This window comes from Gekko japonicus, unplaced genomic scaffold (assembly GCF_001447785.1).
Source record: "Gekko japonicus isolate JY-2015 unplaced genomic scaffold, Gekko_japonicus_V1.1 scaffold277, whole genome shotgun sequence".
Classification (NCBI taxonomy): domain Eukaryota; kingdom Metazoa; phylum Chordata; class Lepidosauria; order Squamata; family Gekkonidae; genus Gekko; species Gekko japonicus.
Genome location: NW_015168055.1, coordinates 754,142 through 769,040, shown reverse-complemented (window position 1 = coordinate 769,040; position 14,899 = coordinate 754,142). Strand labels below are relative to the sequence as shown.

Sequence of the window (14,899 nt, the reverse complement as noted above, 5' to 3'; positions counted from 1 at the left end):
CAGGTAAGGAGCCGCCCTTAACAATCTAAGACCCTGTGCCCAACGCCACCATCCAGCCTGTGCTTGTCAATCGAAAAATCATCTGCTGACAGTAATTTACTATGTTTACTGCTACTATTGCACCACCACCATACACCATACAAATTGCTTTTAGTAATTATGTTGTGTTTTATGTTGATATTTATATTGCTGTTTTATCTGTGATAATTTCATGTAAGCCACCCTGAGCCTGCTTCGGCAGGGAGGGTGGGGGTACAAATAAGTAAATAAATAATAAAACCCAACAAATACATCCAACTTTCGAGTTAAATGGATCCTTTTCTATTATGCCACAAAAGGTAGCAACATTCTTTGTAAGAAAGAGACCGACTCCAGCTCTGCATTTGGTGACAGATGTATTGTCTTTTATATGGGCAGTTTATTGAGAAAATGATAGAATTAAAATATAGCATTTATTGTTTTCAAACTGATCTCTCCTCATTGTTTTTGTAAGTCCCACGCTAAATTGATGGTCCCATCTTGCAAGTTTTTCTGGTCACTCATTTTCAAAGTAAGATATTGAGTTATTCTTAAATATGACATTTCAGAAAAATACCCAGTTGCCTTATTATTCAAATCCTAGAAAACTCCAAGAAGTCCAGCAAAATACTTTGATTATCTGGACAACTAAGACATCTCTTAATATTTTAGAATTACAGCCCTAATTTGGGCAATGAAATGATTGTTGTTTTCAGTTCATAGGCCTATATATTGTGCCCCCTCACTTTCTGCTGTGACCCTGGTGGTAAGGCACCCCAGGCCAATTCTGTTGGTAGGACAGGCCTTGTCAGTTATGTGAGACCATTGTCAGGTTTCCAGCAGAAAAATAAAATAAAGCAAGAGTGTTATTCAGAAACCAGAGGTAAAAAAAAAACAAACACAGAAAAAGAACAGGAAATAACTTGGCAATCTTATATCTCGCCCAGACAAGGAAAGGTTCTTTCTTCCTTTAGGCTTTAAAATGCTTCGCATCCTTTTTTGTGGTTATGTGTGAGGGAAACAGCAAAAAACAAAACTGTGAGCTTTCATTGCCAACCCTAGATGCCTCAAGAGAACAGTCAAAACAATACTCCTTCACCTGCTGACTTACATGCCTAGAACATTGTGTTCAGTTTTAGGCACCACCATTTTAGAAGGATATAGATCATTCAAGAGACTCGCTATCGGTGTTCCAGAGCTATCTGTCCATCTCCTGGTTGCTCCGCAGCATCAGAAACTGCCTGTGAGTCCGGAAGCATGCCATCAGCTATACTTTGGCCTTGGCTCTTTTGGCAAAGGGTAACTGCTGTGCCTTCACAAAGCCAAAAAATGGGGCAAAGGGGCTCTGTAAAGACACTGTGGAAAGAATGGAGGTGTTTCATGTGGTCTTCTATGCCATAGAAGGATAGGACTCCTTGGTCATAGTCCAACTTGACTCCAATGAATTTGCACAGGGACTCTTTTATCTTCTTAGATTCACCATTGTGGTAGGCCAAATAACAATCTTCTTGGACGTGCAAGCCCCAGGACAGCTTATCTAGCCCAATGGTGAACGTGCGACCAGCCTGTTTCTTCCTTGAGATTCTCTTGTAAGCAATGCCAATAATGACAGACTGACCAGACAGCTTGACTTCCCAGTAGTTACTGCCCTCGGTGAACTGCTGGGCACACAGGATCTGCCATGGCTCAAACTTCTGTGGGTCACCATGAGGCAATGTACTGTAAAAGCCCCGAGTGTGCTTGGCCTTCCGGTTCTGTTCAGACATATGCAGGTATTTGTTAGCTGTGGCTGGGTCAAAAGTCAAATTCCGATGATCTGTAGAAATATTAGGTTGGGGGGGGGGGGAAACCGTAGTATTTAGTCTTAGTATTTACCGTAGTATGAACCCTAGTATTTAGCCTTTTTAATCCCCCCCACTCCCCATCCCACCTTCACTTGGAGTCTCAGAGCAGCTTACAAACTCCTTTCCCTTCCCCTCCCCACAACAGACACCCTGTGAGGTAGGTGGGGCTGAAAGAGCTCTCAGAGAACCTGCTCTTTCAAGAACAGCTCTGAGAGAACTGTGACTTACCCAAGGTCATCCTTCCAGGTGCAAGTGGAGGAGTGGGGAATCAAACCCGGTTCTCCCAGATTAGAGTCTGCACACTTAACCACTACACCAACCATTCAGAAGCAGCTGCCTTCAGTGATGGCCAGTGCTCCCACTAAGCTGTGGAGTCTTGTGAGCAAAAATTCTACTTTGCGAGCTACTAAGATTAAAGTTATGAGTGAGCAATTTGGCTACTGCATAAATTAGTTTGCTGTGGAGCCATCCTTCCTGAGCTAAGACAAAGATCTGTGAGCTGGAGGTTAAAAAATTGTGAGCTAGCTCACACTAACTCAGCTTAGAGGGAACACTGGTGATGGCTCAACAAGGCCTGCTGCCTCTGGCCACTACCCTTTGCTGCCCTCCCCAATGCACTGAACCTCCTGCCATTTATTTTTAGAACCTTGCCAGGTTCTTCGCCGCAGTTTACAAGGCAAGCACTTGCCAGCACAGGCCTCTTCAGCACACTGCACACACCCTTGGATTGACTGAAGTTGCAGTGAGACGTTTCCTCTACAAATTACTTTTACTTTTTCCTATTAGGCAGTAGCTGAAGAGGTGAGAGTCCTCTCTCATCCTGCTAACATTGTGGAGTTGCAGGATATTCAGCCAAGGCAATAGGGATGAAACTCTACAGTGCACCCGTTAGATTGGAATATGGATTTGGTGAAAAAAACCCCTCCACAAATAAGAAAGGGACGCCGTCTATTTCCGTGGGAGCAAATTCTTTGCAGCTGCAAGTCCTGCCTTATACAAAGCAACCAGAGCTGCAAAACTCACACATGCCCTGTAGAAATCGGTTCTGTGCCAGGTTGCCTGTGAAGGGTGCCAACTGGTACCAGCAGTTCAGCTCTCCCTTGGTCAGCTTTCTTCTATATAAGGATACTAAACAGAAGCTGAAGCAGAGGAAGAGTGTGTGCATGTATGCAAATGTGTACACAAGAATGTCCTTTATTCATTGGTTGTTGTCCAAAGAAAACGTTTACTATCATGTCCAGCAGCTACCATTATAGAGTGTTTTCTGCTATGATCATGTTCCACCCTTGTCAGAGAACAGAAGGAGTCTCAGTGGCTTTAGTGGGAAAATTGCATCCCTTTTAATTAAATTAATACCTGTTTTAAGAGCTTCTTGCATTCTTGATTTGGAGCAGCCACACTAAGCTAAGTGGAAGATGACCCCTTTTTAAAAGCAGGTGCAATTTAAAAAAAATCAAATTGATCTGGGGTGGTGAATGTGCATTTCAAATGCCCAATAAAGAAACCTCAGACAAAAAGTACCCTTCAAAATCTATTTTCCTTCCTCAAGCGAATGGCGCTCGACTTTTCTTCCACTATGTAAAGAATACATAAGTGCACCAGTAAATGAGGTCTGGTGAACAGTTTGGATTCAGGTTAGAAACTCAAGAGGACAGATTGAAAGTCTAGGTCATAGGAGTTCAAATAAAATCTTGAAAGCCAGCAGCATTGCTCAAACTCAGCACATTGCAACGTTGCGTTAGACTTCCAATTCCTGCAAACAAAGGGTTGCATTCAAGAGTCACCTTACACCAAAGTGTAATGGACTGTAAACCTGAGATGAAAATAATCACAAGAATCAGGACAACTGTCTCAAACATTCCAAAGCAAAAGGAGCTTGATCCAGGTGTCTCGTATTTCAGGACGGGGACTATAAGCCAAAGATCCCATAGCATGAACAGAATGCACCTTCAATCACACAAAGGGGGTGCTGAATGAAAGCATTTGCAAACAACTGCATCTTTTGAGAATCCAGAACAGTTTCTCAGAAAGGCAGAAGGGACTACAACAGATTCTGTTCACACAAGATCATCTTTTGATCCAGCTCCCAGGGCTTTTATGGCCTGCAGTTGCCTGCTTTTCTCCTCCAGCTTAAGACTGTATTAGCATGCTTTCTGTACCTTCTGCTTCATCCTTTCTTCCATGACAAAGTCCTTGCATTAAAAGGAATCTTTGATTCTGTATGGGTAGCCCTGTTAGCTTGTAGCAGCAAAAGAGAGCCAGCGTGGTATAGTTAAGAGCAACAGACTCTAATCTGGAGAACCAGGTTTGGTTCCCCACTCTTCCTCCACATGAAGCCTGCTGGGTGACCTTGGGCCAGTCACAGTTCTCTCAGAACTCTCTCAGCCCCACCTACCTCACAGGGTGTCTTGTTATGGGGAGAGGAAGGGAAGGCTCCTTAGGGTAGAGAAAAGTGGGTTATGAAAACCTACTCTTCTTCTAAAAGAAAACGAGTCCAGAGGCAGCTAAAAGACTAACACAATTTATTCCCGCATAATCTTTGCTCTCACTCCTGAAATCTTATGCAGGAATAAAGGTTGTTAACCTTTAAGGTGCCACTGGACCCCTTAATTTTCTTACATCCTGAATATCCCCATCAAAACTGCATTCAAAGGAGATTATACAAACTATGCTGACCTGCTACACTTACCTCTCTCTAAGAAGATCAGTATAATGTTGTTCTCTCCTCTATCGTATCCTCACAACAATCCTTTGAGGTGGGTTAGGCTAATAGGATGCCTGGCTCAGTGAGCTTTGTGGCTGAGTAGAATTTGAACTCTGACCCAACACTATCTACTGCATTACATTGCTTCTTGGTGTGCAGATTTGCTTGCCTTCTAGAGGGTGAAGTTGGGTTTATTTCCATTAAAGAATACAAGCTGCAATCTTGTGTGGACTTACTTTAGGGTTGCCAAGTCTGACTCAGAGAATATCTAAGGTCTTCGGGGGTGGAGCCAGGAGACTTTGGGGGTAGAGCCAGGATATGACATAACTTTTGTGATGTCACTTCCAGGTCAAAGGTCAAGTGATGTCACTTCTCACGCTCCACCCCTTCCAATTATGTCACTTCCAGAACACTGCCCCAAACCCACCTCTTCCTCTGAAGTCACTTCCTTCTTTCAAAATTCAAATTTAAATACACTGCTGTATATCACTTCCCACCCCCACCTATTCCCCATTGAAAGTAGCCAAAAATTGCAGTCATTATATGCACCCATGCTTCAAACATAACCACATGATATACAGTAACGCAAAATTATGCTTTGTGTTGAAATTATGGCTGAAAGCAAAGGTGGTAATTGGCTTTTTGAACTTTTAAAAGTAGCAGAAAAATTCTAACTGATGCATTCCAGTCAGCAGGCTGCTATATCCATTACATATTTTCATGCTTTCTGGGTTCCGGTGGAATCCTTTACTGTTCAGTTGTCACATGGTAAAAAGACACAAGAAAGCAGCTCCCATGCTGTTCAGGTATGACATAAGAATATATAGAACCTTTAATGGGTTGGGCCACCTCTGACTTTGAGAGTGAACTTTTCATGGGCCTACTTCAGATCCAAAAACTGGGTTAGTTTATGAAAACAGGATTTGGCTTACAGATGATTACCCAGATCTTGGTTTGCCTTAAAAAATGGAGGTTTCACCTTCGCTCTGGCCAGACATCTTGTATATTCAGAGATAAGTAAAAACAGTGCTAAGAAACCAGCCAGTGTTAAGTCAGCATGGCTTCATTCATACAGTCCATAAAACCAGAGCTAAGATTGGCTTTGGTTTAGTTATCCATCTTTAAACTATGGTTTCAGATATTAACCAGTAGATTGGCCTGCATTCAGGCACATTAATCAAAGTTTAGTTAAATCATGGCCTTGTGTTACGTTTGAACTGAGCCACTGTAATTTTGGAGGACATTGCAAAATATTCCTAAATGCCCCAATGTTGTAATGAACCCGAAAACATCTCCTGCACAAGCCCAGTAGGAATGAAGCAGAGAGGTACAGAAGAAATTTTGTGCATCTCCGTCCCTTTCTGAAGTGATCTGCTCAGAATATTCTAGTAGATTGTACCAAGTCTGTACCACAAAATTACACTAGCACACTTGGTGTCTGTCCTACAGCTTTAGCATTCACTCTACATTCTCTCCAAAGTTTGAGCCTTAACATTTTCCAGAAGAGCTTTAAATCCTTGCTTGGGATGGCTTTTAATGGTTGACTTCTGTACAGTATTGTAATATTCTAAGTGGCTATTTTATTTTTTAGATTGATAGAATTATCAATCATCTTGGTCCAGGGCTTGGTGAAAAATATATGTTCTGGATCAGAAACAGAAACTGAAAAAGAACTGTTATTTATGTATATTTTAAAGAGAATTCTCTTTCAACCAGAAGGTTTCTGAATAAGCAATCCCAAGCCAGTTTACTCAGAAGTGTCCCTATTTTTAAACCTCCCAGGGAAATGTTTTTAGGATTGCTGCCTGATGGTTAGCCTTTATTGCCAATGGGAAAATGCAGCACCCAGTGTAACACAATAGAGGGATCAGTAACTAGCCCAAAGTTCAGTTGTCTGATCTTGACCCAAGGATGGAGGTTTTTGAAGAAAAGCAACTTTCTCTCACCTGAGCCAAGAAAGAAGCTCTTTTTACTATTCACATGAGAGGCTTCAGTCACCAATCTGTGAGCCACTGACTAACTTCTGCAAAAGCAGAGACAGAGGCAAAGGACTCCTTAAGGAATCCAACTCTGATTTGGGTGAAACACACACACTCATTCTCTCTTTCCCCTAGGCAGGCTCTTCCTCTCTCCCTTTCACACACACACACAGACATACACGGGTTCCCTTTTTGTCCCACTCCCCCCCCTGCCGGCTTTGCAACCCCCCCCCCCCCCCCCCCCACACCAAACTTTCACACACACACAGAGACATACAGGCTTCTTTCTCTCACACTCTCCTGCCTGCTGGCTCTGCACCCCCCCCCCACTTCCCAGGCAAAGTCTCTCTTGCTCTCTCTTTCTCACACACACACAGAGGAAGAGACATACACTCATTCTGGTTTTTTGTCCCACTTACCCGCCTGCTGGCCAGCTCTAAATAATCCTCGAGCAGATGGTGCTCTAGCCTAACTGGCGCACACTAGAGGGAACTGACGCTGTAGTCCTCGTCTCTATGGCTTTCATAGCCATAGAGACTTGAACTAGAGCGTCACTTCCAGACGCCATCCCCCCCCCGGGGGCCCAATTTTTTAAAAGTGGGTAGAGGGGGTTTAAAGCGGGGGTTCTCCCGCCCCCAGCAGGGGCTTGGCAAGCCTAACTTACTTGGAAGTAAAAGTCGTACTGAACATAGACCATTTCCAGTGTTTGTGCATAGGGATCAAGCTATCAGTGCTTTCGTTCTTCAGTTTATGCAGTCATCTCATACAAAGAGACAGTTGGGAAAATTTCATATCCAAGAAAAAGGTTAACTACATGTGTGGGTAGGAACAAGGATGGAATTCCTCCTCTGACTGGTCTAGTTTTGACATCTTACAGTAACTTGCAGTAAAAAAAAAATGTTCATGCGAGCAGTTTACCCACGTAACAGTCTAACATGCAGGAGCAGACTGGCCATTTAACTTACAGGAAAACTTACAGCCAAGCCCTAGCAACTCTGTTGAAGCCTTAGGGGCTGCTTGACTCAAGCCATCAGCCATGGCAGTTGGGGTCAGCTCACTAACCGCCTCCTTCTGTACTGGCTTGTAGCACAGCAGGAAGGGCTCAGCTTGACTTTCTCCAGGGTTGTTTCCACTTCCCAGTCCACTCCTGGTAATGTGGGAGCTATGAACACATGCAAGCAGGCACATCTGGGGGGGGATAGGGGATGGATGGGTTTTTGTCTCCTGAAAGGGGAGCCACAATTTGTACACGTTTGTAGCTCCTATATTAGAATTCATGTTGTCCATGCTGAATAGACTGCTTGTGCAAACAGTTCCTTCCTCATTGGCCACTGAGCACATTGATGGAACCAGTCTGCAGAATGAGTGTGAGAATCTGGAGATTCATTGCCTGAATAGATACAGTGCGATGACCAGAAGGACATCTGTATATATCAATACATTCATAGCCCTAATGCTCTAGAGCAGCTCAGGAAGTTCCTTACCTTTTAAAAGACACATTCTTAAATCAGTCTCTGGAAGACTCTGTGCCACTGTCCCTGTGACTACCTTCGACTCCAGTGAGGCTGAAGAACGAGAGACCAAAAAAGAAAGAAAGAAACTAAACAGCTGGAAGAAGTAAAACAGTGGCATTTTTGAAATAGTGGACATGTCAAGACTCAGCAATGTGTTCTGGGAGCCTTATTGGGGGAGGGGTGCCATGACACATTTGGCTGGGAAGACATCTGGGGAGTGGCCATGACTCAGTGGTACAGCACATGCATTGCACGTAGAACGTCCCAGATTCAGTACATTGGCAACTCCAGGTAAAGGATCTGGGATAGTAAGTTTCAGGAAAGACTCATTCTGCTTGAGATCCTGCCAGTCAGAATAGACAGCACAGCGTTAGAATCTAGATGCACAAATAATGTGACTTGGGCTCTTTTTGTAGCAGGAACTCCTTTGCATATTAGGCGACACACCCCTAATGTAGTCAATCCTCCAAGAGCTTACAGTAGCCCCTGTAAGAAGAGCTCTGCAAGCTCTTAGAGGATTGGCTACAGTAGGGGTGTGTCGCCTAATATGCAAAGGAGTTCCTGCTACAAAAAGAGCCCTGCCAAAGTTTAGATCTTAGTATGTTCAGATTTTGACATGCCCTTGTAAAGGGTTTAGGCACTGTGGACTGGCTATGGGGACTGTATGTGTGTGTGTGTGTGTCACTATTGTCACCTCAAACCTAAGAGGCATTTCCTGTGGCAACCAGAATCCACACACAGTTTTCCTTGAGTTTTCCTTGTCTCAGCCCCTATAGCCACCACCAGAGGGCTCTAAAAATAGCAACTACTAGATCTCTACAGCACAATAATGTACTGGTCAGTTGTTATGATCTGCTATCTCTTGCTCCTTATATCTCCAGAGCCAAAAGAACCAGAAACTGTTTTTGAAAATGAAAGTTGAAAATTGAGGGAAGCCAGTAGACATACACATGAGCACTCCCATCCAAAGGATGTATCATGCTAAGTTTATGAAAGACTGCATCAATGCCGATGATTAGGGGAGGAAGTCTTGTGGATGTTCTATGAGTGTGGCATTTGACTGAATTCCTTCTCCTGTACTGTGCAGCCCTCCAGTTACGATCCTCTTCTCAAGTCCTGTTTTCTGTGCCCCTGCCTGCTGAGCTGAGGTAGATTGCAAGAACAGCCACGACTTTTTTTAGTGGTGGCACCCCACCTTTGGAATATCTTCCCCCCTTGAGGTTCATCTAGCTATGCTGTTGTGTTCTTTAGATGCTGGGTGAAACCACTTCTCTTTGCCCAGATTTTTTAATTGAAATGGCCATCTTTTAGCTGTTTGAGTAGTCTGCTTCTAGACAGAGGGTTTTTTTAAAAAATAGATTTATTTACTTTATTTATACTATGCCTCCCTCCCCAGTGGGGAATCAAAGTCACTTACATTGTTCTTCACCATTTTATCCTCACAACAGCACTGTGAGGTAGGTTGGGCTGAGAGTGTATGATTGTCCCAAGATCACCCATAGGGATGTGAACGAGGATCTGCTAAATCCAAGTCCACCAGTCTAACCTCTATATGACACTGGCTGTCACCTGCTGCTTCATGCTGGTTTTATGGCTTGATTTAACATTGATAGTTTTATGGTGGTGGTTTTTATGGTTTTATTGGATTTGTTTTTATGTCATGAGCCACCTCAACCAAGTAGGGTTGACAGGTCCCTGCCTTTTTCTGGCAGGGGGGAGAAGCTCTCTCCTCCCGGGATCTTCTGGTGTGCACGCCGCAATGACATCACCCAGAAGTGACATCATCATGCTAGGCACATCGCCAGGGGGACACTCAAGCATTCAGCTAGAAACTCTACGATGCCATAGGATTTTCAGGCCGAACGCTAGAGCATCCCCCCAGCAACGTGCCTGGCGCAATGACGTCACCCCGAGACGACGTCATTGCACATCGGCACATCGGCCCAGTCCAGGCACTTTGGGGCTGGGATTCCCCCTGCCGCCCAGATCCGGGCCGGCGGATAACGGGCCCCTAAAGCGGGCAACCCCTCGCCCCCCCGGGGGATTTGGCAGCCCTATCAAGCAGCTCTCTGGAAGGATGTCTTGCCCATTTTCCAAATCTATTTTGGCACTCATTTATAAAAATCTGATTCCAAACTCAATGCTGCCATTTTCCTTTTAGTCTAGCCTACAAATGTATCGATAACTAGATTTATTATAACAACAGTAAAAACTCCAGTAAGCCACTGACAACCCGATCCCCCTGTCATCCTACCCTCGGACTCTGAAACACAAAGAAATAAAAACAACAATTACACTGTGTGTCAGCTGCTTCTGGATTAAAGGAATTTGACAAAGCTTCCTGAAAGACCTGGGAGACCTCATTGAAGAACTTAGTGATCGAATCCACATTGCCGGCCAAATCAAATCCAAGAGCTGGAGGAACTTCCAAGCTGCCAGGAGTAGGGAGGACCAGAAATCCCTACAAGAAAAAAAAAATTTTTTTTTTTAAAGTTAAACCACAAAACTTGGTTAACTATGAAGACAGAGCTGACTGTATGCCATTTAAATGCAATGGATTTTGGAGCCTCTTAATATGTCACCTTCCCTCTTCCTGGTCTAGGATTCTGGCTCTGACGTGCCCTCCTTCACCCTCTCCTCCTGCTCCCTTTGTCATGGTTACATCAGCTAATCCCTGTAGGCAAGCCTCTTTCTTCCTCTTCCTCTGTGGCTCATAAACCTGAATGCACATGAGCAAATGCAAGATACACGTGTAGGGGTTTCTTCATAAGGTCTGCCTTCTTTAGTTTTCAGAGGTACAGTCTTATTTGTTGGACTGCTGAGCATTTGCTTTCTTGTTTGTTACTTGCTGATTTTAAGTTGTACTGTGCCTGGCAAAAATTGAGGCACTTTAATATTAATTCTTTCCTGTTTTACTCCACAAGAAGGACGGAGTTTGATAGGAATGTCATATAGTTTTCCTCTGCCTTCCACAGAGAGAATAGTCTGTTTCTATGCTGAATGGAGACAGCCTGTGACCCTAGAGAAGGATGCAGAGAGCCCTACAAAACGGTAATATTGGAAGGAGCTTTCTTATTTTTACAAAAGCAGCCTGCATAGGTTGATGGGGGAAGTATGTTATAGCAGTACTACTAATCTGACACTGTTCAACATGGGGGAAAACTCAGCAATGTTAAATGACAGCAGCATGTATGCACTTTCAAAGTGAAGACTGCAATTCCCTTCCATCCCTACCACAAATGTTTTTCCCTAGGAGGTGCAAGTATGGGTGTCCTCTCATTGGTAAGGCAGGCCACAGACTGGAACCTCCTCCTACTGCAAGATCTCTCCTCTGCAAAGGGAAGGCCCAGTCAGTGGAACTTCCCCTCTTTAGCCTGCCTGTTTGGCATGGTGGGTGACTCACAGTAAATTCTGCCCTGAAGTTTCAGCTACCTCACTTGCTAACCACTAGTTCTCAGCTAATCCTTTCCCCCCCTCGGCTGACAAAGCAAGAAGTACTCTTTGTTGAGAGTCCATGTGACTCAAAGCCTCTTTTCAGTCTCAGCAGCATATGGCATCCTCTATGACAAACATACAGTCGCTGTCTAGTTATACTACACAAATAAAGTGGAATCTTGAAAAACCTTAATCAATCCCATCTTGAATTCTGTATTAACGGGTGGACAGAAAACATAACTTCTAGTTGACTATGGGTCTGGAATTGCCTTTGGACAACATTCTGGCTGCATCATGCTTCTGTTTGGAACAAAACTCCAGGATGCTGATAATCCTCTGGAGTAAAAGAGTTTGTAAGCACAAGTTGCCAGTTGTAGCCATTGACTAAGGAAACTATTTTTATAACACTTTTACACCTAGACAAGCCAGTAAGCTTCAGGAACAGGGAAACAGATAGGGTAGGGATATTTTTTGATAGAAAATTTGTTTAAACAGTGATAACTGAAATATATGCCAGTGCAGAGTTGCCTGTTACCAAGCACTAAGGCTCTGAAAAGCTGACCAACTGAAATATGTAAGCATTAAAAACTGCCTGGCTGAAGAGGACTGAGTTTCACGTAGTCCAGCTTTACATCTCAAACAGCAGCCACCAAGATATATTTGGAAGTTCACAAGCAGGACATTGTGTTGGAGCTTCAGCTTTCACTCTGTTGGAAAGGTGCAAGGTACTCTTGTGTTGAAGCGAGCATGTTTGGCACCATCAAAAAGCACCTCACACTGGATGAATACACCAACAAAAACACATTGATGCCAATGGAGGGAAAAACATAAGATCCAGCCCATTATGGTGATGGGCTTGCCTTGTTATTGGTCCCTAGCATCTGAGATAAGACCTCTCGTCACAGAATCCTACAAGCTATGTAATCGTGACCTCTGTAAACTCATCCCTATCCATGGAGAAGAACAGAAAGCATTTGCCCATTGTCTATGATCTCCCCCCCCCCATCAACCATTGCAGGAGGGTTTTGCCATCGATCCCGCTGCCTCATCAGTGTATGGGATTGTGCAATGTGCTGATGTGAGCATGACACAGTGGGTTTACTCTGTACAGCCCTTCTCCAATGGAGCAGGATGGAATGAGTATATCCAGAAAGGAGGATTGGGCAGCTTGTTTAAGCACCCTGATCCCTGTCATCTAGTTTAGGCAGAGGAACTGCATACTAACTGGCAACACGTCTATACCACAAATACACAGATACCTCCAGAAACATCATGTCATCAGTACAGGCTAGCAGCTCCCGGGCCTTCTCGTTGTGCTCACTAACAGTGGCCTGTTGATGCTGCAGCTGATCCCAGTTCTCTTGCACTTGGCTTAGGGCAGCAGCCTGCTCCGTTTCAACTCTCTCCAGTGCCTTCCTTTGGCATTCCTTCAGGGCTTCACTGAGATGGACGAACTTTTGCAAAACCCCTGATTTTAACTTATCTGAGGAATCCTGCATGACAGTGAAGGGAGAGGGATTATATATGAAAATTTCCAAAGCTATTTCCTGCACTAGTCTTCATTCTGAAGGATAGGTTCCATGTTTCTCTCTGATGGGGTGTGTGTGTGGAGAAACCCCACTGGGCGGAATGCAAAGTAAGAGGAAGTAATCTTTGCATTGCAGGCATGAGCTCTTAGAGAGGAAGAAAAATAAGTGAGCCACTTGCTCTTTCAGCAGCTATAATTTCTGCTGGGGAGGTAAAGGATGGGGAGAAGGTACTTGTCCCCTTGGGGTGATGTCCATGGACTTCTTACCTTAATGCCAACTGTCAGCTTCTCCAGCTTCTGGATTTCTTCTTTGATTTCCTTTTCCATCTTCTCAGTTTTCTCCAATGTTTCCTTTAAATTCTCCTGTCAAAGGAAACCCCCCCCCCCCAAAAAAAAGTCAAGTATTTTACTTCCCTGCACATAATCTGATTGCCCTTCTCACAAGCTGTGGACAAGTGAACCAAGAATGGGTTGGGAACAATGCTCCCTCTAAGCTGTGGAGTCTTGTGAGCAAAAATTCTACTTTGTGACCCACTGGCATTAACGTTGTGAGTGGGGCGATTTGGTTACTGCATAAATTAGTTTGCTCTGGAGCCATCCTTCCTGAGCTAAGACAAAAATGTGTGAGCCGGAGGCTAAAAAACTGTGAGCTAGCGCATACTAACTCAGCTTAGAGGGAACACTGGTTGGGAAACTAACATTTTGCTCATGTGTGGAGTTAGGTGCTCTTAACCCTGCGTAGGATAAATCTGTAAATTATGTTGGTGTGGTACCCCATGCAGCTAATTATTGAAAAGTTTTGTATGCGAATCCTTTGCTCCTCCTACTTTGCTTACCTCGTTTATCTTTCGCTCGTCTTCAAACAGAACCTTCTGGTGGTTCTGACACGCCTTCACTGTGCATACGCAGCAGATAAACTGCTTCTCAGTCTTGCAGTAGAGCTCCACAGACCGCCCATGTCTTGGACACCTCTTTTCACGAACTGCTGCTACCTTCTCTGGTTCAGGTGCCCGCAATTCTCCCAACTTGACAACTTCTACAAGACTGTCAAGTTGAACAGTCTTGTTGAGCTGTGGCCTCTTTGAGAAACTTTTCCTGCATTCAGGGCAGGTGTAGCCATTCTGGCCTACAGGTCCCTGTTCCTCTTTGTCCCAGTGGCTGTTGATGCACGTCTCACAAAAACTGTGCCCACAGGGTGCAGTCACAGGAGTGGCAAACATATCTAAACAAATGCAGCATAGCAGCTTATCTTCCAGCTTCTGAGAGCCTCGAGAAGCCATCCTGCCGAAAGCAGCTACAGCAAAGAGGAAAAGAAAATGAAACTAGTGCAGGAGTCTGGCACAACTGTTACGTCTCTTAAGGAGGAGGCACAAAAATAAGGGCACACTGCCAATGAGGCTCTTAAAGAGACAGGAATAATAGGCATTGCTTGCTTTATTAAATATTATCCTGTCAAGAACAAATAGCAGAAGCCATGGGGAAATTCCCTTATGTTTAAAGGCTTTTGGAAGAGAACATAGAACTTGTAAGATATGTTGCTCTTAATGGGACAGGGTAAAAGCCGGAATGGGCATTATTCCAGAACAATATTTTAGAAGTGAAAATGTGGAACTCTCGCACCTTTATGAACCCTTTCCAGGCCAAAATGCCTCTGGAACACCCTGGAATGAGCATTAAACACACAGTAGTACTGCAAAAAGCACTGGAATGCATTACAGGCACTCCAGAACAATATTCTAGAAGTGAAAACATGGAACCCTTTCCAGGCCAAAATGCCTCCAGAACACCGCAGAACAGGCTGAAACGGGCATTAAAAACACAGTAGTACTGCAAAAAGCACTGGGAGGCATTACTGACAGCCCAGAACAATATTCTGG

At 44.2% G+C, this 14,899-nt stretch overlaps 1 protein-coding gene across 2 annotated transcripts; it reads right to left on the bottom strand.

Annotated features, from left to right (window-relative positions):
• Positions 1-392: 392 nt before the first annotated feature.
• TRIM65 (tripartite motif containing 65) lies at positions 393-14,312 on the bottom strand. Of its 2 annotated transcripts, XM_015414471.1 has the most exons (6): positions 13,859-14,312; positions 13,290-13,385; positions 12,754-12,987; positions 10,355-10,520; positions 8,030-8,110; positions 393-1,834 (listed from the first exon to the last, which is right to left on the bottom strand). In XM_015414471.1, exons 1-6 carry the CDS (start codon positions 14,300-14,302, stop codon positions 1,200-1,202), a joined length of 1,656 nt encoding a protein of 551 aa, XP_015269957.1. In that variant the 5' UTR covers positions 14,303-14,312; the 3' UTR covers positions 393-1,199. The 2 variants fall into 2 exon arrangements, with proteins under 2 accessions (XP_015269957.1, XP_015269958.1); XM_015414472.1 differs by lacking the exon at positions 12,754-12,987.
• Positions 14,313-14,899: the final 587 nt, after the last annotated feature.